The sequence below is a fragment of the Xylocopa sonorina genome, chromosome 14 (assembly GCF_050948175.1).
Source record: "Xylocopa sonorina isolate GNS202 chromosome 14, iyXylSono1_principal, whole genome shotgun sequence".
Taxonomy (NCBI): Eukaryota; Metazoa; Arthropoda; class Insecta; order Hymenoptera; family Apidae; genus Xylocopa; species Xylocopa sonorina.
The window spans coordinates 4125802-4149046 of record NC_135206.1 but is presented as its reverse complement, the minus strand read 5'-3'; the positions used below and the strand labels follow the sequence as shown (position 1 = coordinate 4149046).

Genomic DNA, 23245 nt, shown 5'->3' with positions numbered 1-23245 from the left:
ATTAACATTTTTTTTCCTTTCCTTGCTGTATTTGTTGTACCATATGTCTCAATTTGCCCAATTTGCCAAGTGACTTTACTTAGTCATAAGATGTATAGTAAATAATATTTAGTTTTTCAAACGAAATACTTGTAGGGATTTTACTTATCATTTAAAACGTATATAATACTTAATAGTTTATTTATTAATCTATCGATACATTTATTGGATAAAATTTCTTCTGGTTAATCCGCCACGCTTCGTGTCCGTTTGTCATCTCGAAACAGTATAGGTAGATGTATACCTTGGCAATGAAACTGTATTTCACTGTATAATACTTTACGATGGCTCGGCAAAACGGTCTTCACGTGTATTTTTCAGCAATTCCTGACGATCCTTTTTACAAAGAACAATATGTTTCATAGTAACGAGAATACAAACAAATAGTTTGGTTTCTCGTTTAGTGCGACAGCAACGCCAGGACTGCAGCTCGTCATTATGGAGAACTGTACGCACCAGGACGATATCAATCATTAGTTATCATTGCTTCGGAAGATCAGCGATTTGCGCATACGCAATGGACAGTCTCATGTTACAGGAAAGCGAGGTAAATGATTTTTTTAATTACACGTATACAGGCTGTTACTTACTTCCGATTGTGTTCGTTAAAGTTTTCATAACGAAATTTGTTCTATGCTTTTCTTCAAGTGAATTATGCATTATTCGGATAAACTTTTATGGGAATAATGAACAACGAAGAAAATTTCATTCGATTTTAATCTGTTGTATTCATTGTTTGATATAATTTTTGTTAAATATCGATTCGATACATTCGTTTCGATACATCATACCTTGTTTGCTCGAGCTCGACTCGAGCGCTCTGTGATTGGTCATTGTTCCCCTCTGGTTTGTTTCATTAACGAAACCCGAATCAACATGATCGTAAAAGAAAAATTTCAGAAAAAGTTCACAAACCATCCGAAAAATAATCTGTTAAACTATACCCGCGTCATTTTTAGGACAAACTGTATGTATGTGTCAAGTTGGCGGTACTGCGATTTGCGCCTTAACTTTTACCTTTAGGAATGTGACGCCATCTACAATAATAACAGACTCTAACCTTAATAATATAAACTATTTATCCTCTAAAAGCGATTGCTATTTCAACTACGTATGATAAATAGGATTTATTATTGGAATAGTATTTACTGAAATTGCTAAAAATGAAATATTGTTTATTAGGAAACGAATGATAGAAGATGGGCGGTTTTCCACGCATGATTTTTCCCGCCCTTTCCACCAGCAGACATTTTATTGGGGGGGTAAAAAGAAACGCTTCAAAACATAAAAGGTTGATGCTGATTGGCTTACTTTTTGCGGCTTATCTGAAATAAGCCAATGGTAATACAGATTTTCCCCATACACTTTCATATGCCGCACAAGTGGCGTGGGGTCGCGATATTCGAAGCTGAGAATCCTTTTAGCTGTAGAGGACCGTCCAGGTAAGAAAAATCCAAATATTTTTCTTTTCGAGTGTTGACAGATTTCAGCGACCAACAACTGATTACTAGGCTTTCACCGTCATACGATACGCCTAATATCAACAATTATTTTGTGAAGTGCTACTGTGCTGCGTACTGTGCATATACCTTTTATTTCTACACAGCCGTCATAGCAAATGGCTGCCCGAAGATGTGTTTAGCAAGTAGGTTCTCGTGTACCTTGTTATCGTTACGTGCTGATATGTGAAGAGACTTAATGTGACAATTTTTGCTGTTGTGGAAACCTAGATGTTGTAGATTTGCAATGTAAAATGTCGGCGTGGCTTGTTTCACGAGTGTTTCGTCATAAATCAGCCGTCAAGGCTATAGTCCGCGTACGATCAGTCTCTGTTTGGCTACTTGCGCCATGCATTGGCATATATGGGATCTTGTAGTATAGTACTCGTCATAGTTTTATAACGAATAATTTGCTGTTTAATGTTCAAGTTACGGTGATGACCACGATGTTGTTGGAAAACTTGTAAAAAATAAGAGGGACTTTTAGTCATCAGTTTGTTATCCATTGCGTAGTTCACAATAAATCACAAAGCTTTTGATTTCCCGCTCGCATCCAATTCTCTAGATTCTCTGAAAGTACTGTGTACGTGATCAACAGTATCAGATTTATGCTTTAGGTTATTAGCTGTTATACGATAGTGTAAACTTGGTAGCATTATCATTAAGTTATTCACGTTGTTTTCAGTGTTAATCGTGTTAATCGAAAAGTTAGAAGTTAAGTAGAAGAAAAAGACAAACGTTATGCACAGTATGTTTACACGTAAGCGTCTATTTTTTTGCTTCTGCCATATCGATAGAACGTACATATGTTCTATATAAGGCGCCAAAATAATTTTGCTTTCGTTCTTCGACTGATATTGAGATTTGATCATTTAGCGTACGATATTCTTGTCAGTCTCTGAAATTTGTCGACGTTGTTCATCCTTCATATAAAATTGTGTACGTGTAATATAAAAAATTTCTACTCTTTATTATATATATATATATATATATATATATATATATATATATATATATATATATATATATATATATGTATATGTATATACACACACACACACATATATGTGTGGTATATATGAAGTTGATTATATATAAAATGGTGGGAATATAATCAATGTACGGAAGACATGTTTGCAATACGCAAACGTCACCGTACTTGTGTGTGCGTAATATGAGCTTACATGTAGCCCGGTGGGAATGTATACGTGATATTATACTTATTCGTCTTTTTTACTCGTATTCACAACACGTTATCAAAGCACAATTTTTTTTCTGAGATATACATTCTTATTTTTTTTATATCAATGATGCTTGAATATTAGAATCGTTGTTCGTTGAGACTACAATATTTTTTTTTTTCGATATCGCCGGTCCTCTAAAACTATACGTTACATCTATATTTACGCATCTAGTTGAAAATTGAACTGACAGAGAAATTAGTGTAATGTTTCAATAAATTAGAGTATACAATTCGCGTCGTTCTTTTCGTGTTCCAAACGATGAAAGTAGAAGTCTGATAAATGTAAAACACGGAATTATTATAATGTATTGTAGTATTTTGAACGCGCAAGCATTCCATTTTACATTGAATTCTTATTTTATGCATTTTTATTTCGTGCATACTATAATATTACCTTATCTGGGAAACGTAATAAATTTACGTACGTAAAATCTGTCTGACAGAGAGCATACAATATTATGAAATCGAGAGCAAACCAGTTATTTAATTTTAAGTACATATGTATGACGTAGGTACATTATAGGTAGATAGACGACGGAGGGTATGATATTACCATCGTTCACATAAATCGCCAATTTTATAGTATAAATACTTTTATTATTGAGCTGGTACGAAAGACCACTACTAATGGATCAATGTCGGGACAATGTGAAAACTAATTGTGAGTAGATTGCACCGTGTAGTATGTTCTCAGTTCAATTCTTATTTATCCATATCACTGTAAAGTGTATTCAGCTTCAAGTTTTCAATATGATTTCTACATATACAGACATATCAATTAAAGTATGAATTCATAATCGTTCCTAATAAAGTAGAAACTAACGCAAATAAAGGAGAAATAATTATATATGATATTTATATTTTTCAGATTGTATATTTTGAGCTAGTAAAAGGAACTGATAAGTGAAATTTTGTTTACCGTGTCTGATTAATAATGTATATTGAATGTTATTGTCGGTATCCTATTATTCTACTAACGCTACTTATACGACAATCTGATCTATACGATTATCTGATGTAAAGTATAGCTATGTCACACGATACCTCCACACGTAACGTATATTAACAATCGATTATCGAGTATCAACATTTAACCGATGTTTATATGTTATAAAATTTCTACGTCGCTATTATTAATACTCGGCCTGCATTGTTAAAGTTGTATAAATTTTACGTAAAACTGTGCAAAGCAGTGTGTTATTGAATTGAACAATCATGTGGTAACTAATGCGTTCTGTAAATAAAAATTTAGGAAATATGCAGGTATCGAAAAGTAACAAATCATAAGCTTCTTGTTAATACAGATTTGATAGTGTAATGTAGTATTTTGTGTAAACTTTAGATCAATATTGCATCCCATCAGAATCATTGAAGAAATGTAAATTTCGATAATTTCCTATATTTGATATTGTTGGTAATAGTTGCGTAACATTTTTCGTAGCTTTATCATAGTTTTATTTTCATTTTATACAGCATATTGATGCAATTTAATTGTTCTGTTCTGGAACACACTGTAAGAAGTATCGTAATTGTCACGTATATCTATCTATCTATATAACAAGTCATTGATTTAAAATGTATTTTTTACTACATTTTAATAATTATTTTATCAAGTATCGATTATAAGACATACTTTCATATTTCCGCGGTCCATTGACCTACATAAGAGTTCCTGATACTGTCTAATTGACGATGTACATCTATCTGTTCAAAGATTGTAGTTTCAAAGTTATATTGCAGTTGCCCAAATGAAAAGTGGTCAAACTGGTAATTACAAAAAGAGGGAAGTCGCACTTAGAAAAGAAACTGTAAACAATTATTTGTATCGCTCGAAGAAGAAGCTGTTCTACAAGGAAAGAAAAATGTTTACATATTTTTTTTTGTAAATACTAATTCATTACAATATCTGCTACCGAGACTTTAAATTATTCATAATTTTATGAAGCATTATTATCTATGTAAACGTAACTGTACAACTATGTAAGTATGTTTGAACGGAATTTATATGTTACAAGTTTTTCGTTAAAATATGTTGAAAGACTTTCGCTCAAGTCGAAGGAATTATATTTACACGAACAATATAAATGATTGTATACAATTGTTATTCCTTTCATTTTGGTAATTACCTGCTTGATCAGTTTTTGTTTAGGTAATTCCAATGTATGTTCGTTTTTTATTTAAGTACAAGTGTTGCTTCCCAGGAGTATATACACAAAACATATCGTCTTAGTTGCTATATAAAGGAATTATGTTATTCGCATACGTATTACGTATTATTGCGTAACATTTTTAGAATTTGTACATACAGTTTTCAAATGATCTAAATGTTTCGTGTGTAACATTGTAGATGTTATATTTTCTTAATTGCAAGTGATTATTTTAGCAAATAAATTTTATTTGCTATTCAGTCAATGATTCTTTAGAATTTATAACGTTAAAAAATTCAATTTTTCACATAAAAACATTCTGCTTGAATTATAACGGGACGCAAGAGCAGTTTCAAATATAGGAATAATAAAATTGAAAGTGATCTTGCGTAATACTGACTGGCACGTTCAGCGTTATATACGTGTAGTTCGCAATTACCATTTATTCGATGTTAAGAAAAAAACAGGAGAACGTTACATAGAGATATATACACATGATGATGATGAATTCGCTCGTATGAGAAAAAATACATTTACACGGAAAAAGATATCAAGTATTTCACATTGCCTCTTTGTACAGGTGCATCGGATAAACGCACATATGTACGTGTATAAAGCAAGTATGTATAAATGTGTACATACATGTATTTGACATTGGTCCATACTACATGTATCACATTCCTTTTCTTCGGTCGTAAAACATTAAAATTTTGAATCGCGTGGTAAAAAGTTGTAACAAAGCATTTATTATCGACTAAATTGACAAACGGACAAACGGTGACAAAGAATTTTAAATCGCAATTTCATAAGATTTGTAAAATGTTGATTTTTAAAAATCGATATAATGGAAATGCTGTTCTGAATGTTTTAAACTCAACTGTGTGTCATCTATGAGTTTATCATCTATCAATACATATATTAGCTGCCTAGATTGAAATACTAATGCGAGCTCAGCTAATAATGTATATTTATTTAACTAGATATATGCGTGTAATGATTGCAGTCTCGTAAATAATATTGTATCTTGTATAACTACATGGCGATTAAGCAGATACGATTATCGTAAGACATTTCTTATATTTTCTGGCCAATTTCCAAAATTCTTTTTTACAAATTTTCGTCAAAATCTACAAAATCTGTCTCCGCTAATCCACGTATAAATCGGTGTTCTGTTTCATTGAATCTGTTGCTTCTTAATATCGGGGTTTCATCCTAAAATCATTCGATTAGGTATTTTTCATTCTGACAGTCTTTCAGAATCTCGTGTATTTCGAGGGAGATCGGTTTGTTTCGGACAAAATCGGTTGGCTTCGCTTGAACGAACATCACCGGTACCAACACGAGTTGAGAATTTGAAGCCAGGACTCTCGTTGCCTGCTGTGCCTTTTCTCTTTCGTCGTATGTTTCTTTTTCCTTTCTCTCTTTCTCCTTCCTTTCATCATCGGTACCTCTCTTTTTCTTGCCATTCCACCATTTCCCTTGTTCACCGTGCCCCTTCTTGCATTCGTTCGTTCGTTCGTTCGTTCGTTACGTTGCCTAGCCCTGGGAATGCGCGGTCTCTCTACCTCTCTCTTTCTCCAATGCGCTTGCTTGCTCACACGTTCTCTCTCGGTTTGTCTCTCTCGTTCCATCTCTGTTTCACTCGCTCATGCGTCTTATTGACCCGGACCCGGTTCTCTTCTCCTCTCTCTCTCTCTCTCTCCCTCTCTCTCTCTCTCTCTCTCTCTCTCTCTCTCTCTCGATTTGCCGGGTTACCTCCGACTCACCCGCCTCTTGATTGGGGGTTGAGTGGGAAGAAAGGAAACCCAACATAGAAATCCTATGATATACATTTTTATTTTGTCTTGTACGTGTATGATTTGTAAAAAATAGTCGGAATTCTGAAAGTTTACGCAATTTCATATTTCTTCTTAGTTACGTTAGAAATTTCTCGTGGAGTTCAGGTTGGCTGTTTAACATAGCAACGCACGGTGATCGTTCCCACGATATGTTTCCATATTAATAGATTTGATCTTTATTCTGATAATAGTTGGAAAATTACGGGGCATATGTTGGTTATGAGGTACGAGTTTATGGGGTACACGTTAGAAATAGCGTTTAATATGTGGCATTATAGTTTACGTTCTGTTTGCATAAGCCTGATATACTTTACTTGGTACAATATTCTTCATTATCGTGGTTGTACCGTGTAACAGGTAAAGCTATGTTGTTTTTACGATTTTCTCGAGGATTTGACAATTGTACAATGTATATGTTGCATCGAACAATGGATGAGAAAGGTATATCTGTCTAACAAATATTTCATTTTCGGTTAAATTTCTAAAGTTATAACAGGAAAGGTTTTTAACGAGCATCGAAAAGAGAAATTTGTAACATCAGAAAATGTACAACGAAATGTTGCATGATTAAATAATGCATACGTTCTATGGTATATATAATATGCAGACTCTAGTATCACATTTGAATACATTGGTATAGGTACTCGGGACTTATACAGAAAAGTGAAAGCATAATTTAGTCCAGCTTAAAGGAATATTATAAAGAGTTGTTTCGCATCTTGTTCTTCAGTAAATTTTAAAAGTTCTTCCCTATCGACTGACAAATGGCACGGAGTAAGAGGTCTTCGGTCGGTAAAGCCGACTTGACACGCAGGAAAAAGGGTGCGCGAAAAGCAGGAAGTACCAATGTGGAGCAAATTCCAGTGACCGTAGCAGTGTAACGAAACTAAGAAGGGTAAAAAAAGGCGCGAGAAGAAAGAGCGCACGGCGACAAGTCAGAGTTGGTATCTTCCTCTCCCTTTCGCTCTCTTTCTCTGCCTAAAAGTTGACCTCGAGTTTCAAGGGTAGAGAAGGGTTTGCAGTCGTTTGCCCCTCTACCTTACCGGGGACTACGAGCCATGGCTCTCGAATTCTCTACGAACGGAAGAGAGAAAGCGACGTTGCCCTGATGTCAGTAGTGGTAGACTCCCGCCATCCCCACCATGGCTAAAATGTAGTTCGATTGGTCGACGTACTCGGGTTTTCCTTTGTGAGCGGGCGGGTGAAAGCGTGGCTTGGCAACGCTGCACAAGTTCGCCGGCGTCCGCTGGAAGGAAGGCTAAGCTCACGCGAGTGGAAAAAAGACAGAGAAACGCAGAGAAAGAGACAAACAGACAAGTAGCGAGTGAGACTTGGAGCCAGAGTGGAAGGGGACCGGGTTGGAGAAAGAGAAAGAGAGAATATACAAGCGTCCAGCCAGCCCGTCCTCGCCAGCTTCGCCCTCTGTGTGTGCGGCATCGCGTGTAGAGTCGGTAGCGAGAGAAGCAATCCGCGCGTAAGCTTCTCCATGTGAAAAAGCTATTACGCGTTCCACTACCACTGTGCAACAGCTAACGTCGGTGTGCATATATACACGTAAAAGAAGCATCGCGTCTCTACGCGAGCGTGGTGTCGCATAGAGTGCGTAATTAGCACTGTGTGTACGAGCAAGTAGGAGAAGAGACGTCACGTTTCCAGGGAAGAAAAGAACACGATGTATATATATATATATACCTTTGCGTAAGGGAAACGATAGTGCACGCATAAATGAATGAAAATATACACTTATGCCTAATACTTTTATCGGTGTCTCCGGGAAGGAAAAACGTTATGCCTCTCGAATGAAAGGCTCCGTGAGTACTTAGGGGAGGGAAGAAAAAGGAGAGAGACGGAGAGAGAGAGAGAGAGAGAGAGAGCGAGAGAGAGCGAGAAAGAGAGAACGAGGAGAGAAGAGACGGCAAGAGAAAAAGAGAGACGGAGAGACGCACTGTATCTGTCGATGGTGGGGAGACAGAGGGAAAAAGAAAGAGCTAGAAGGGGAGAGAGCGCCCTCCCCTACCCACCCGCCCGCTCTCCTCCTCTACCCGCCATACCTACTCACGGAGCTAACGAACGGTTGAGCGTAGCGTCGAGTAGACCGCATCCCAAGTATAACGTACGTATTCACGAGGACCTTCTCTATACATCGTGGAAAAAGCGTGTATGAAGCCGCCTGTGCTACCAGGAGTACTAGTAGTGATCGTGTAGTGCGCCGGCTGGACAAGAGAAACGTGGTGTGACAGTGAGAGCACGGTAGCGCGTGCGGTGCGTGTCGCGATACACGACGGTCACGAACAGGACCCCGTACGAATGTGTGGGTGCGTGTGCGTATGTGTGTCTCTATAGAAACCTTTTCGTAAGAGCAAGCGAGCGAGTGCGTGCGCGCGCGCGCAGCGTTCGCGTGCGTATGTGTGCATGTCCTGTATGAGGGAGACAGAGGAGCGTATGTGTGGTGCGTGAGTGCGTGTCGTGTAATTTCTTCGTGCATCCTTCTTTTCCTTGTTGGTGGTACCGTTTGGTAAACGAGGCTGAAGTGACAGACCAGACCATCCGCGTGTACGATATGTCGGAACACCACCGCGTAGCCGGTGGCTGGGGCACAGCGAGCCCAGGAAGCCGCGAGGATGCCTCCGGTGGTACCGCCTGGTGGCCTTCGGGTTTGAACACCGTATCGGCCGAACAACAACAGCAGCAGCAGCAACAACAGCAGCAGCAGCAGCAGCAACAACAACAACAACAACAAAATCTACATCAACACCTGATGAATCAACAACAGCAGCTTTCGCAACAGCAGCAAGCACAGCAACAGCATCATCAGGATATCGTTAGGAGTACCGCTGCCGCTACCCAGCAGCTTTTCTCCTACAAGATGGCCTCCAGCTTTCAGAACCCAGCCACCACGGGCACGCAGTCGAATCCCGTCTCAACTTCAACGCCGGTTGGCTCCTGCATGAGGGGAGGCTATGATTATAGATTAGGAACGGGGCCCGGAACAGGCGGAGGTGTACCTGGTACACCTTCCGCACCACCGCCTGGCGTACAGTGGTGGTACCCAGGTGGAGTTATGGACGCCGGACAGAACAACCTGCATCAGCAATTGCAGGGCCAACAACAGCAGCAGCACCTCTCGCCCATTACCACACAAACGTCCACGCCCCCCGTTATGTCCCCGGTATGTTACGACCACGATCGACCCCCTTTATGCTTCCTCTTTTTCTCATCATTGCTTGCTTCTCAATTTTATACTCTTAGTTTTTTCATCCTGTATAATTATACATTTATACGTGCAGCTTACTACTATTTGCGCGGGATTCTTTTATGCACTCGAAGGAAGAGCGCTCGGATGGATCTTTCATATATTTCTTATCAATCAATTTTGCTTTGGTAAAACCTTTTGTATTCTAACTTACTGAATATGTTGCAGTTTCTTTTAAATGGTTACATCTCGTTCTTATATCAGTCTTTCTTTTTTTTCTTTTTTTTTTCTTTTTTTTTTTTTTTTTTTTTTTTTATGTAGATCGAGCGAGAAATCTATTGGCGATCTGTTAGTAATAACTATTCAAAACACAGAAAACACGTTTTCTAGCGTATTTTTCTTTCAATATGCGCTTACTTACATACACGAAGTAATAATTGTAGCAGATGTTCGGGCTTAATGGACTTTTTCTTCTTTTGAGAACTAATCGATTTGAACTAGTTGGGCAAGCATCAGTATTTCATTCTGTCTTTGAAATGAAAAGAAGTAAAGCAACGAGCATAATTACAGTAATTGTGATGTAACACGTGACCGAACATCAGTCTCTCCTTAGTTGTAAGTATGTAATATCTTCTTAAAGATATGCTTTAATACAGAGGCATAATTCTAAGAATTTTGAACTTTTATTGTTCTATTTGTCTTGGTTATAAAAGTTTAAACGGTTGTCATCGTTACGGTTATACTTTGACTTGAACCATGTTTTGAATCATTATATCCTCGGCCATGTGTCGAGCTATTTACTTTAGCATTATATCAGGGAAAAAGTGTTTGTTGAGAATAATCTAAATTGGTTTGTATTTAATTTCAATTTGTATGACATCTAGTGTAATTACACTAATGAAAATGACGTATTTGATGATTTCCCATCGTCGGATACATCCCATTTTTAGTAATTGTTAATCTCCGGTTTTTTTTCTATTCTATTGAATTCTAATAACAATTCACCACGGTATAGTCGGTAAACAAACTGTTTGATGATATCCAAGTTACATAGATATCAATCTTCAGCTGTATTCATGTTCAAAAAATCTTAATAACCGATTCTATCGTGCTTGCTTTCGTACTCTACCTACCGTCTGCGTTTCATCCTGACTCGCGTCTCTTGCCCCACCGACCGTTGTCCGCTATTGATTCCGGGTTTCGTGCGGCCTTCTTCGTATACGTACGTTCGTTCGTACAGCGGCTCTTGCCGCGCCGGTTCCCTTCTTTTTTTTTCCTTTTTTCGATTCCTCCGATCGAAGTGTTTTAGTCATTCACGATTAAAAACAAGAATTCCAATCTATTGTCCCCCTCTTAATAAACTATGACTGTTTTCTCTTTTTCCTGTTTTAACGTAAAAAATCCCCCCCCCCCCCTCTCTCTCTCTCTCTCTCTCTAACTCTCTTTCTCTCTCACTCTCTCACCTTGATTCTTAGTCTTCATTTACTTTTAATCCAATTTTCGTCGTATTCCTTCATAAGATTCATCCTCTTGAGGAGATGCTCTTTTATAAATGCTTTCACATTCTTCGGGAGATCTTTCATTTCAAAGTTCATTTTTGTCTTCCTGATATGTGCTGTAATTCATGTTCACGGTTAAACAAAAATACCGAATTCCTATCTTCCATATAGGATAAGAAAAATATGAAATTTCACAACGTGTAAGAAAGAATTTCATGTTTCAGAAATTCTGGCCGATTTGAGATTCATTGGTAATCTTCATTCACAAATTTGATATCAATGAATAAGAGAAGTTCCAACTGATCGTGTTTTCAAATGTGTCGTAAAAAGATATTGTCGTGAAGCGAATATAAAATTTATTTCTATGGTTCGTATTTTGTTCATTTCCATGAAACGTAGGGAACATTTAAGATTATTTATAGATTAAAGTAATCTGCAAGCTTTTCTTGCAGAATCTCTACATTTTTTCGAGAGAGAAAAAGGAAAGTAGAAAAATGAAGAGAAATCTTCGTCAATGATCTTACAAATTTAAACAATTTATTTCCCGATTGCTTTTCTTTAGATCATCTATCTTTTTAGATTTTATTTTCGCAGTTATTCCTATCCAGAATAGAGTAGTATATGTATTTTTTCTTCGTTCATTTCCATTTGTTATATCTTTTTGGTTTGATTAAGATCAGTTTCACCACACTATCTTGTGAAAATTTCGACAAATAATTTCACATGTATATTATTGTATAGCAATTGTTGAATATTGCAATATTCTTCAAATTGTTTATTCGTTTATATTATGATTGTCTCGGTATTATCTCAATTTGTACAATTTTTATTTCTTTCCGTTTACGTTCTAGTCTAATTAAAGAGGAACTCGACACGCGTTTAATAATACAATTTAATATCTGTATTGCGTATCTTTTAACAGCAAAATTAATTGTCTGTTTATGAATTATTTACGAGTTGAAAAGCAAAAAATGCACGTTAATTAGACTGTTTCAAATGGCAACACTGTTTCTTTTTCTGCATCTTTCAGCGATAGAGATTTAAGAATCGACTTAACAGAGGTAGAGATAGAGATAGAGATATGTTGATTTGAACATTCGTACATTCGAAGCACAATTTAGTGTATCAAGTTCGAATTCGTGAGAGGATGTCAACAAGTTGTCGTCGAACCTCTCGTATACGTACGTGATAGACGATAAATAGATTTTTTACTATATTATGCCATTAAAGGAAACTATGACGATCCGATACGAGACAGACAGTGTCATGCTCTGGCTATCGATTGAGAAATATAAAAGATTCTTTTCCCACTGTGAAGTGTTCAGATATAATGCAGAGGTATCGAACATGTATTTGGAACGATATTAAAAGTGGGAACCAAATGAAAGTTAACGATTAAAGTCGGTATCCATCAGGTGAGGAGAAAGTCGGAAAGTGGTCCGAAAATTTCAGATTACAGGAAATAAACTTCCATTAAAAGTTGCCGGATATAAAAAGTTGGAGAAATGTTATTCGAAGAAAACTACTGTGATTGATCGCATTTTGATATCACAAAATAATAATAGGCTAATTAAAGCTAACGAATATTTGCAATGTTAATTAAAACGGCACGTGACGATACCTTGGAATGTATATTTAAAATGCAATGATAAATCTTAGCTTAAACTGTATGAAATAATCCAACATGGATATCAATTTCTGTTTGGTCGTATGGGTAAATGTTTGTTAGGTGTACGTAGTAACGTGCAATCTAAAAGTAATTTTAGCTGATGCCGAAAACATGATCTAATTTAACGAAGTAACGAATTTTATGTCTATATCACTAACGATATTCGTAAAATTGTGTTACTTTCTCGCGGTGTCTAGTGTTCATTTTGAAAATATACCTCTTTCATAGTATTTCTGCTTTCATTGTGATATAGAGTGAAGTAGGAGATGAAATTCTCTTTCCCTGTTAATGTGAATTGCATTTCGGAACATGATTGAGATGCGCTACAGAATAAATTTCTTTCCAATAGCTATTAGAGAAACAATAATACGTATGTTGTTATAATTTAAGGTATAATAACTTGAAATGAATGCTCTAATTGTGAAATTCTCACATTAGATGCATTCCTTGTTCCTATTTTAAACTATAGTGAAACATGATGCACTCTGATGGCGAGAAATTGTATATGTAATACGAAAGGATTTTGTTTCTTGCGTACATCAAATTTTAAACACCTGGCTTCATAGAATGATAACATGGCTGCACGCAATACTATCATGCTCGTGGTACTATTATTTTAGTCTACGAACGAACGCTTTGCACGCAGGGAGGAGATCTGATTAGAAATAGAGATTAGAGAATTTTCTACAATTTTTACTAGAATTTCCATTAGAAGTTGTATTAGTAACGTTTAACTATCAAACTAACATAAATCCTAGGTAGGTCTCGATACGCGGATTAACTGTTGAATGTATTTTTTTTTGTAAACACATTTGTTGAGACAGTGGAGAATCCTTGGAGGTATTGGTACATTTAAGATTTCAGATGATAAAATGTAAAAAATTGGCAAAATGTTAAACAGGAGAAACAATAGTATAAGTATGCCTAACAGTTTTAATACTGCGGCTTAAACCTGATAATTTTTTATCAATCTACATACGCACGTACATATATACATACATACATGCATAAATAACGTAGAGAGAATAAAAGCGAAAAAGTGTTTTTAATAATCCCTCCTTTTACGAGTTTCGTAATAGATGTAAAACACCAGCTGCGTTGGAGTCCTTTGAGAAATATTGTTTAAACGAGGGTTAAGTGGATACTGAGAATTGCCGTTGTTGTTACGTGCACTAACGCTGTTCTTCTTCTTTGTTTCTTCGATTGCAGCACCAGATACAACAGTTGTCGCAGCAACAAAATAATCTTCAGCAAAATAACGCTCAGAGCTTACAACAGCGAGACAACATGCCGAGGGGAAAAGATTCGAAGCCAAGGGGACGAATGACCGCATACGCGTTCTTCGTACAAACCTGTCGTCAGGAACACAAAAAGAAACACCCTGAGGAGAAGATCGTTTTTAGGGAGTTCTCTAAAAAATGTGCAATGAGGTGGAAGGTAAGGAACGCCATGAAATACAATAAATATACACAGTTGTTGATTTTTATCCAAAACTTTATCCTCGCGTAAACCGCACCGAGAGAGAAAGGAAGCGATATTTTAAGCATTCAAATTTATATATCTTGACTTGTCATGAATACGGGATCTCGCGATTGAGTAAAATTAGTGAAAGCAGATGGGCATTATTACGTAAAATATCTGATCGCTATTAATTATTTTTATTAAGCTTTTCTATAGAGCTTTTCAAAGAAATAAATTGAACATGTTTCCGACGTTATTCGCTGGAGTAAAAGTGTAACTAATTTAAGTAGTAATTTACAGTTAACTGACCTCATCTGGAAGTTGCTGTGCGTTGATTTCTTTTAAGATAACTTGCCTGTATCTTTTCATACGTAAGGCCGACTTTAAGATAGTTCCAATAAACGTACAAGACTTTACAATAGCGGACCGAATGATTTACATTTTCGAACGGATGAAAAATGCTTAGCATTTGAGCACAAAAATTGATTGAGAAATTGACAAGTGAGAGTTATATTGTAAAATATCCAAAGAAATATAGTTTTTCGGCGAGAGGAGTTGGAAGTTGTGAAATAACATCGTTTTGAACAGGTGCGAGTACAACACATCTGGCCATCCCAACCCTCGCAAAGGGAGACACTTTCAGTACACTCCTCTTTTAGACTTGAGACCAGATGGTCTTTAGGATTAAAGACATTGACCTCCCGTTATCTTGGCAAAATGTTTGTTTCAGCAGCTGCAAAATGTTCTTGCACGAGCTATTATTTCGTTGTCAAGTGTACTTTTAGAAACAGTATGCTGATTATTGCTTGTAATTTTACCAATTTTTAGTTTTCAATCAATTCTGAAGTCAAGTTTCGTCCTCCTTCTCCTGTCGTACGATACGAAAACTTAATTCCCCTTACAGTGTTGTCCCAAGCTCATCGCCTACGATATCCTAGTTATCTAACTGTTAAACATTTCCATAAGAAGACATGGCCAAAAAAATGTAGGTACAAGTACTCGAATGTATGGTTTTCTGTACTACTTGCCTCTTTTGATTGGACAAAAATCACATTTACCACATACGCTGCTGCATATTTCGAATTGAAAAGTACTAGAAAACTCTTTCCGATGATACACGTTCTTCTCTCGTGCTTGTGTAGACTATGTCGGACAAAGAAAAGAAACGTTTCCACGAAATGGCAGAAAAAGATAAAAAGAGATACGATACCGAGATGCAAAATTATACGCCACCGAAAGGGGAGAGCAAAGGCAGGGGCAAAAAACGCAAACACATCAAAGACCACAATGCTCCTAAAAGATCGCTGTAAGTAAAAGTGTGATGAGATTCGATTAATCTTAATCTAATCGCGATTGGATGGATACATTTCCCAAAGAATAAGTATTTATTAACGATCCTATCATTTTCTCCTATCAGATCTGCCTTCTTCTGGTTCTGCAATGACGAGCGTGGAAAAGTGAAAATGTTAAACCCTGAATTTGGTGTAGGCGATATTGCCAAGGAGCTTGGTAAAAAGTGGTCAGACGCTGATCCTGAAACCAAATCGAAGTACGAGGCTATGGCGGAAAAAGACAAAGCTCGATACGAAAGAGTACGTATACGTATGATTATTGTTTATTATTATTCAATGTTAGATGTAGATAGTTTGATCAATGATAGATGTTTAAATAGTGTTGGTAGAAATCTATTAAAAGGATATATGGTGTGTCTGTTACGCTTTAGGAAATGACTGCGTACAAAAAGAAAATGAAAGATGGCGCACCTGTAGTAGGAGTACCAGTAAATACTGTAAAAAGTGACAGTGAAGAAGAGTATAAAGAAGATGATGAATAGCGGATACACGAAAAGATGTCATCTATCACCCCGTGTCCTTGATCCTGAAAGCATACCTCACCTACTGTACGTACCATTGATCTTAGCGTGAGCGTACTTACACCACTAGGAAAACAAATAACTAATCACCAGTCCCCGATTATTTACAATAATAATTAAATACCCGCGATTATGATAATTATTTTAAAATTGTGCGTATGAGTGGTGCGAGAGAAGACCGTGTGAATGACATTTGTATTTTAACATATTGATAGTAACATGTAAAATGGCGTAGGATAGCAGAATGAAAAGATATGGTGCCCACTTTCTATCAGGTGGAAGGCGCAGGGGCTCAATCACTGTTGACGTTGTCTCCATATTATGTTAAAACTTATAAATATAGTTAACAAATAAAACGAGGATACGGCGGCTCCATAGTTGGGCTGAATCATTCGAAATAGTTTGATGATATTTATCAGTTCAGTTCATTCGCTGCCAGTGTAAGAAGACTTATTGTATATCCTTGTACAGAATATATTTCTTTAAATCAAATCTGTCGCAGGTGGGGCATGGGGCTGCTTTGTATGAATGTAATTGATTTAAGTACGTGTCGTATAGTTGTAAGTATTAGGATAAGTATATATATTTTAATGCAACTTCGATTCTACATCTGCGTCAACATGTGATAGTTTCCATGAACAATGTATTCTAAACCACGAGATTGAGCCTTATAGCTTATAAGTAATTGGAATCGAAACACACAAAATGTCTAACTCGCAACTTTACTAAATCAAAATTGGGACGATAAACCCAGCCATGGAGCGGTGGTATTTGTAAAGTATTACATACAAAGGTACGATACGCGGATAGTAACTTTTATTCGTGAGAAAGTGGAGCATAGAGACGAATCTAACTAATTTGTTTTACACAATTGATAAGAAATTTCGATTTTATGTTATTTTAGTAATAATTATAATTACAATTTTTGTTTGTTTCTTTCTTTCTTTCTTTCTTTCTTTCTTTCTTTCTTTCTTTCTTTCTTTCTGTTCTTTTCTTTTCCTTTTTTTTTAATAATACGAAACGATGCATTTTTGTTTGTTTTCTTATCAAAATTAATGACACTCATTTAAGACAGACTAAAGTAATAGAAATTTTATTTTGACTTTTAACGAATTGAAGTGGTCCCCCTGCCCTTACCATCGTCATCATCCTCCCTCTCATATTCATTTTCCAATAAAAGAAAACGGAAAAAAAAAACAAAACAAAACAAAACAAAAATACTTTAAAATCCTTTCAGAATCATGTGATTCCGTTCATCGTTTAAGAAAGTAAGATAAGGCGTGTCTTGTATTGCCTCGAGTCATCTGGTGTACAGCAGGCTGTATTATAATAAATTATTATTGTGGTTTCTTGTAATATTAACATTCCTAGATCCTAGTATGTACAGAACTTAATCAATTGAGATTAGAGTCAACTGTGTAAGAAGCATACCAAAAAGATGCAGGCTAAGTAATGCAAATATGAATTTCTTCGTGGCCAAGGTATGCGAAATGAATATACAAGAGGCTTCTTTACAGTCAGACTGACTTGCACCTTGATTTGGCTCAACAGGTAAACACTACATTTTTGACGTGAAAGCTTTTCATCTCCCCTGCACATTGTCATGTAACGGATAATTGTATGATTATATAAGCAAAAACTTGTTCTAGAGGGAGCTAGAGGACGAATACTGTAAAATATGAAATTGTAATATTTTAATACTGATTTGCAGATGTGCATAATTTTAACATAGCTGGTTAAAATGAATTGTACTGATACAAAGGTATCCATTTGATGGAGATAATTAATAAAAACAAATATTGAAAATTATGGCAGAATTTTCTGTGTTATTATAGGGGAATTATAACAGTTACGAAAGAAATGTTTGTTTTGTATATCTCTTAGGATAAATAAACTTTTAAAAAAATGTGAATATGTTTCTGGTACTGCTCCGAACGAACCTGTTTACATGTATCTGAAATAATTGACTTTTAAAGCAGTACTAGATTCAGAGTAGTAAAAGTAAGTATATACCGTGTGTATATCTACAATATTTGATTATGCCATAAAGATATAACAAATTTGTTTATGCTGGTGCTGATAATCGAGTTTCAGATTAACTTGAACCCGAACAAGTAACGAGTGTCGGTACTTTTTTATAGATCCCAGTGATTTTTTATTATTTCATAAGCATAAATCATCGTTGATTATAAATGTACCATTTTTACATATTATAATAATACTCTTAACGATAGATTAATAATTATTGTATATTATCGATATAATTTTTTTCATTCGCAGCTGCTATTTCGTACATACCTACATCGCATACTACATTAGTTGACAATGTGGATACGTAATACGCTAACAAATATTATAATATATATAAATATTCGCTTGATTTATAATTCTGTTGTAATAAAATGGGAAACGAAACGAGTAAAGGATTTACTTGAAACATATACGGTACTGGACAGAGAATCAATCCTACGTATTTAGTAATTGTAATCTATGGGATAAATGCTGCTGCTGCTGCTGCTGCTATTATTAACACGTAATATGTCAATTGTTACCTTTTAGCTTTACAGCTTTTTACCCTTTACTTATCGTATCGTTATAGAACATTAATTGCTAAAAGATTCCTAAGGAATTGGCTAAGGTTTTCGCGCGTACTGTTATCAACGGAAGAATCGAAAAATAACTAGAAGAATCGTTGAAAATTTGCTCTTGGTACCATCTATTGAGACGAGTGGTAAACTGCAACATTGACCGGGTTCAGAAATTGGTAGTTTCGAAAGATACAGTTGTCTTTTTGTTTGCGTTCAGCTTGACGGTTGTAACTTGAGGACTTGTATTTGAAAATTAAATGTAAAAGACTCAACGGCCGCTGAAAGGTCACCACGGGCCTTGCAGTCTGGTTGCGTGAGTGAGACTCTAATGAACTGAAACGATTGTCCTGAGAACGTTGAGTCTCCTGTCAAAAGTGTCCTCGTATATATCCCTTTTGTAAGGTACGTTCGAATTTTTAATTACGTATCCTTCCTGTTAAATTCGATGTCCGAAATCTCCTTTGTCCTAGGCTATCGTTAATCTTAGTTTTTCGTTTATTTCACCAACTACGACTATCCGTGTAGTAGGAAACAGTAATAAAGCAATTAAATATTTTTGTTTGGCCCATACCACGAAACATTCAATACTAAAATACGTTAGGTATTGTGCAACAAATTTATCTACAATTTACAACACTTACCAGTTCAATTCTCGATTTTTCATACAGAAATTCGTTCGTATCGCACATAGAATTCGAATCTAATTAGAAAATTGCCAATTGTTTATATATAATGTATCGTTTATAAACGTTATAATTATACGCAATTGCAATGAAAAGGTACAGCTATCGATAGGCATATGAATTATTGTTCTGCGAATGTGTCTTCATTATTGATTGTATGCTTTCTTTTAATACATATCCGTGTAGGTTGCGAAATATGGAACAAGACACAGAGTACGTTAAACTACCGCTAGAAGAAAGATGCGTTCATAAGGTGATATGTTTCTTAATATAATATTGAAGTTTTTGTATTTATCTCTGTAAACATTGACCGTCTATTATTTGTATTATTTCATTATTTAATCGCCAATGTTTTGTAGTTATGGAGAGCACGGTTGCACGGTTACAAAGAATGCGTGAACACATTCCAATGTATAGATGATGAAAAGTCACCCGAGTGGAATAAATTTCTGGGATTTATCAAAAAGTTTGTATCGGACAGTAATGCAGCTGCTCAAGAAAAAGGATTGGAAGCGACACTTGCTTTTGTTGAAAATGCTGCAGTTGCAGGAAAGTAAGTATCATGCCTAAAAGACAATGTGCCTTGTATGCAATTTATTTTTGTGATATCCCTGATAAAAAAGTGCTATTTATTAGAAATTCTGAGATTTTTAACAAGAACATTCATTTTGCAGAACTGTCGGTGAAGTTATGAATGGAATAGTTACTAAATGTATCGCTGCACCCAAAGCTAAGACAAAAGAACTAGCAGTGCAAATAACATTGATGTACATAGAAATTGAAAAGCACGATGCTGTCCAGGAAGAATTATTAAAGGGAACGGAAGCAAAGAATCCAAAAATTGTCGCTGCATGTATATCTACGCTAACATTGGCTTTAAAGTAATTACACAATGTTTACATTATTATTGATATTACTATTATTATCATTATTATTCTTTTTTTATCCGGGTCCATTTACTTTATAGGCAATTTGGACCAAAAGTAATTAATATAAAGCCTTTGATAAAAAAGATTCCTGGTTTTCTCGAGGACAGAGATAAAACTGTTAGAGATGAAGGCAAATTCATGGTCATTGAAATATATAGGTAATCTATTAATTTTATTTCCATGAACATTAGGTGTAATACATAATTTTACTTTATCGTTTTTACGTTTTTACTTTATCGTGTCTAGATGGATCGGTGCGCCTTTGAAGCAGCAATTAAATACATTGAAACCAGTACAAATTACAGAATTGGAAGCCGAGTTTAATAATTTAACACAAGAAAAAGTTGCACCTACTCGATTTTTGAAATCGCAAAAACCAAAAGCTGTCTGTATTACGGATTCTACAAGCGATGCTGGGGAAGGTAAACAGTGTTTAATTTACTTCTCGTTAATTTCGTCGTCCTCGTCCTTAATTGCAGTCCTAATTTATTGTATTTTATAGAAGGCAAAGATGACGCTGATGGCGGCTTGGTACCAGAAATTGATGCTTATGAATTGTTAGAACCTGTCGATATACTTTCTAAACTTCCAAAAGATTTTTATGATAAAGTAGAAGCTAAGAAATGGCAAGAGCGAAAAGAAGCTTTAGAAGCTTTGGAGACTCTTGTGAAAAATCCTAAATTGGAAAATGGTGATTATGGAGACGTAGTAAGAGCTTTAAAAAAGGTATGATGTAGTGTGTATGGTTTTTTTTTTTTAGTCATTAATATTTTATTTATCTTTTTGAATGTTGTAAACGCAGATCATATCCAAAGATATTAACGTACTAGTTGTCGCATTGGCTGGAAAATGTCTAGCGGGGCTAGCAGGTGGTCTTAAAAAACGATTTCAACCTTACGCAACTGCATGTCTATCGTCGATTTTGGAAAAGTTTCGCGAAAAGAAGCAAAACGTTGTGCAAGCACTCAGAGAAGCCGCTGATGCTATTTTTCTTAGCGTAAGCGTATACGTTATATGATGTGTGCGTAATTATTGGGAAATCTAGATCAAATAATATTTTTTTCATATTTTTTGGCATGGTATTAGGTATCTATCGATGTTATATTAGAGGATACACTTGCCGCATTAGAAAATAAAAATCCCGCGGTAAAAGCAGAAACTGCCGCTTACTTGGCGAGATGTTTCTCACGCACACCACCACCGAGTTTAAATAAAAAGTTGCTGAAGGCTTATACTGGTGTACTTTTAAAAACATTAAACGAACCAGGTATAGATTTGATAACATTTATCGAGTGTACCGTGTGTGTCTAATAGATATTTGTTCAAGTCTACGATTATTCCGTTATTCGTTTTAGATCCAACTGTTCGAGACAGTTCCGCTGAGGCTCTTGGCACAGCTATGAAATTAATCGGTGAAAAGTCTATGATGCCGTTTCTTACAGATATAGATAATTTAAAAATGACTAAGGTATTTTATGATTAATCTTAATGGTATTATGGGACTATGTTATACATATTCTTTATTATAAATCTGTATATCTTAATTTTTGCTCTTCGTCCGTTTCGCGCATTAGATAAAGGAGTGTGCAGAAAAAGCCGTAATATACGTTAAAGTTCCTAGTGCACCGAAAGTGGCTGTAGAAAGACCAAATACAGCACCAAGTAAAATTGAATCAACAGCAAAAGTGAAAGAACCAGAGTCAAAAGCTACAAAGAGGCCTAATACCGGTGCAGCTAAAAAACCTTCGTCTAAGAAACCATCTGCGTCGTCTTTAACTAATCTAGGTAAACAGTAAAGTTTAAGGCAATAATAAAAATTGATTACTGTTGCATTTAACTGTTGTTACATCTGGTTACAGCTGGTTCTAAAAAATCATCTACCAAAGTCCAAACAGAGAAAAACTATAGCGCCGAAGAAGTGGAAGAAATGGCTCTTCAATTTTTACCAAGCGATATTCTTTCTGGCCTTGTTGATAGCAATTGGAAAACACGATTAGCTGCAGTCGAACAACTTTTAGAGGTAATTGACAGCATAAGCGTTTGTTTTTTAATTAATGAACGTGTATAAATAATAAAAATGATGACATTGTTGTAGTTTGTAAAGCAAATGGATCCAGTAGAAATACCGATACAAGTGATCGTGCGAACTTTAGCAAAGAAACCAGGTTTCAAGGATACAAATTTCCAAGTTTTAAAGTTGAGATTGGAAATAGTAAAATTTTTGGCCGAAAATTACCCGTTTTCAACGTAAGTTAATTATATTTAACGTTGTATTGGGAGAAACGGGAATTCGTACAAATTGTATGATTATCTTTCGTTATAGTATCGTTTGCGAATATTGTATTATGGATATAACTGAAAAGCTAGGAGATGCGAAAAATAGTGCAATCGCGGGTGAAACCCTTTTAGCAATAGCAGAAGCGATAAGCTTGGAATATGTGGCAGATGAGATAACAGCATTTGCCTTTAATCAAAAAAATCCAAAGGTTCAACAGGAAACGTTGGTATTGCTATGCAGAGGTCTTACAGAATTTGGTTGTGCGTGAGTAATAATTTGATTTAATGTAATAATTCCTGCATAAAT

General features: G+C 35.8%; 3 protein-coding genes across 4 annotated transcripts in view; all 3 read left to right on the top strand.

The window, feature by feature from the left end:
* Positions 1-915: 915 nt before the first annotated feature.
* On the top strand, positions 916-8813 carry LOC143430496 (uncharacterized). Its single transcript, XM_076906807.1, has 5 exons — positions 916-1021; positions 1164-1301; positions 1375-1380; positions 1487-1684; positions 7497-8813. The coding sequence occupies exons 1-5, from the start codon at positions 916-918 to the stop codon at positions 7571-7573; spliced, it is 525 nt and encodes a 174-aa protein (XP_076762922.1). The 3' UTR covers positions 7574-8813.
* A 153-nt stretch (positions 8814-8966) lies between these two features.
* On the top strand, positions 8967-17288 carry LOC143430531 (high mobility group protein DSP1). Its single transcript, XM_076906850.1, has 5 exons — positions 8967-9935; positions 14337-14564; positions 15731-15894; positions 16006-16180; positions 16312-17288. The coding sequence occupies exons 1-5, from the start codon at positions 9327-9329 to the stop codon at positions 16420-16422; spliced, it is 1287 nt and encodes a 428-aa protein (XP_076762965.1). The 5' UTR covers positions 8967-9326; the 3' UTR covers positions 16423-17288.
* A 1906-nt stretch (positions 17289-19194) lies between these two features.
* Msps (msps cytoskeleton-associated protein 5) overlaps positions 19195-23245 on the top strand; it is a 32293-nt gene continuing 28242 nt past the window's right edge. For both annotated transcript variants that reach the window (XM_076906864.1, XM_076906863.1), the window contains exons 1-14: positions 19195-19451; positions 19919-19985; positions 20092-20285; positions 20407-20613; positions 20700-20819; positions 20908-21083; positions 21164-21387; positions 21464-21658; positions 21748-21928; positions 22017-22129; positions 22236-22446; positions 22521-22681; positions 22757-22908; positions 22985-23203. In XM_076906864.1, coding sequence (XP_076762979.1) covers positions 19929-19985; positions 20092-20285; positions 20407-20613; positions 20700-20819; positions 20908-21083; positions 21164-21387; positions 21464-21658; positions 21748-21928; positions 22017-22129; positions 22236-22446; positions 22521-22681; positions 22757-22908; positions 22985-23203 — 2210 coding nt within the window. In that variant the 5' untranslated portion in view covers positions 19195-19451; positions 19919-19928. The remainder of the gene's footprint in view (positions 19452-19918; positions 19986-20091; positions 20286-20406; positions 20614-20699; positions 20820-20907; positions 21084-21163; positions 21388-21463; positions 21659-21747; positions 21929-22016; positions 22130-22235; positions 22447-22520; positions 22682-22756; positions 22909-22984; positions 23204-23245) is intronic.

Coding starts and splice junctions, on each gene's coding strand:
- LOC143430496 (XM_076906807.1), top strand. CDS start 916: ATGATCGTAAAAGAAAAATTTCAGAAAAAGTTCACAAACCATCCGAAA. Junction 1,022..1,163: donor AAACTGTATGTATGTGTCAA/GTTGGCGGTACT, acceptor TATGATAAATAG/GATTTATTATTGGAATAGTA. Junction 1,685..7,496: donor CCCGAAGATGTGTTTAGCAA/GTAGGTTCTCGT, acceptor CTTGTTCTTCAG/TAAATTTTAAAAGTTCTTCC.
- LOC143430531 (XM_076906850.1), top strand. CDS start 9,327: ATGTCGGAACACCACCGCGTAGCCGGTGGCTGGGGCACAGCGAGCCCA. Junction 14,565..15,730: donor AATGTGCAATGAGGTGGAAG/GTAAGGAACGCC, acceptor GTGCTTGTGTAG/ACTATGTCGGACAAAGAAAA. Junction 15,895..16,005: donor AATGCTCCTAAAAGATCGCT/GTAAGTAAAAGT, acceptor TTCTCCTATCAG/ATCTGCCTTCTTCTGGTTCT.